The 1,360-nt window shown below is 37.5% G+C and overlaps 1 protein-coding gene across 1 annotated transcript in view; it reads right to left on the bottom strand.

The window, feature by feature from the left end:
• LOC106877328 (dynein axonemal heavy chain 2) overlaps positions 1 to 1,360 on the bottom strand; it is a 141,464-nt gene that overhangs the window by 103,677 nt on the left and 36,427 nt on the right. Inside the window, exons 24-26 of the mRNA XM_052976818.1 lie at positions 1,140 to 1,277; positions 496 to 572; positions 450 to 465 (exon numbers count right to left, since the gene is read on the bottom strand). Coding sequence (XP_052832778.1) covers positions 450 to 465; positions 496 to 572; positions 1,140 to 1,277 — 231 coding nt within the window. The remainder of the gene's footprint in view (positions 1 to 449; positions 466 to 495; positions 573 to 1,139; positions 1,278 to 1,360) is intronic.

The following is a 1,360-nucleotide window of genomic DNA, read 5'->3' as shown; positions in this document are numbered from 1 at the left end:
CAAACACACACACACACATATAGATATGTATATATATAAATATATGATGGGCTTCTTTCAGTTTCCATCTAACAAATCTACTCACAAGGCTTTGGTTGGTCTGAGGCTATAGTAGAAGAGACTTGCCCAAGATGTTACATGATGGGACTGAAACCGGAACCACATGGTTGGGAAGCAAGCTTCTTACCACACAGCTATGCCTGCACCTCGCACACACACACACACACACACACACACACACACACACACACATATATGTATATATGAATAAATATATATGTATGTGCTTTTTCATGTGGAACCAGCAAGGGTACTATTTCATGTGGCACCAGCAAGGGTGCTTTGTCATGTGGAACCAGCAAAGGTTCTTTTTCATGTGGCACCAGCCAAGATGCTCTTTACATGGCACCAGCACCCACGGGGTCATCAAGGCATGTAAGCAGCGTTACACGAGACATAACAAAACTAATATCATTGTTGTTTTAAATAACTTACTTGATCTTATATAAAGCCTTGAAAGGAGCCATGTCGATATCCGTTATTTCCCAAGTGCCCTTGATTGCAACCAAACTCTGTCAAAAAAAAAAAAAAAAGAACAAATGGAAGAATTACTGGTATTATTGAAATATGGCATTAGTTATGACTGGTACTGGTCTGAGACAAAAAGAAAGAAACCCTTCAAAACAAGTTCACTTGCAGAATTTGAGATACACCTACGACTTGTTCGTTGCCTACATTACTAGTTACCATATTTTCTAGCATACAAGTCAATTTAGTATATAGCACAGACATGTAGCATAAACAATCGAACATCAGCACTATCTTTTCAAATCCTGTTGCATTTCACATGGAGACTCTGGTTCTCAAAGGTTGTCTTGGTGTATAAGTAGACCTACTTTTCTTTGGAGTGTAAATTTTGGTCGGAACAATTTGACTTGTTTTGCCAGAAAACACAGTATACGACAAGGTATTAGGCAAAGATATTTTCTAGAAATAATACATTTCTAAATCTCAGAGAGATTTATGCAGTAGTGATACGATGAAGTAGTTGTATGCTGTCAACTTAATGTGACAGTCCACTGAAGGGAATAATACTACTGTTGGTTAGACCCATATGAGTTAAGAAGACATTATCGAACCTGTTCAATGAACAATTCCTTCTTGGCAGCACTTGAAACACCATTGATAAAATCAGCATACTGATCGAAACCCAGTTCAATGATTTTCTCCAAAGTGAAATCTTCTGAGGTGTAGTCAAAGTGGCGCTGAATTTCAACCTACAAACCGAAATTGGACTTTTACATATTTCATACATACAAGCAGGACCTGTAGAAAACATTATGTTATTTATATTAAACAC

Source organism: Octopus bimaculoides, chromosome 25, assembly GCF_001194135.2.
Source record: "Octopus bimaculoides isolate UCB-OBI-ISO-001 chromosome 25, ASM119413v2, whole genome shotgun sequence".
NCBI lineage: Eukaryota > Metazoa > Mollusca > Cephalopoda > Octopoda > Octopodidae > Octopus > Octopus bimaculoides.
The sequence above is the reverse complement of the archived record's forward strand: the minus strand, read 5'-3'. Positions and strand labels throughout refer to the sequence as shown.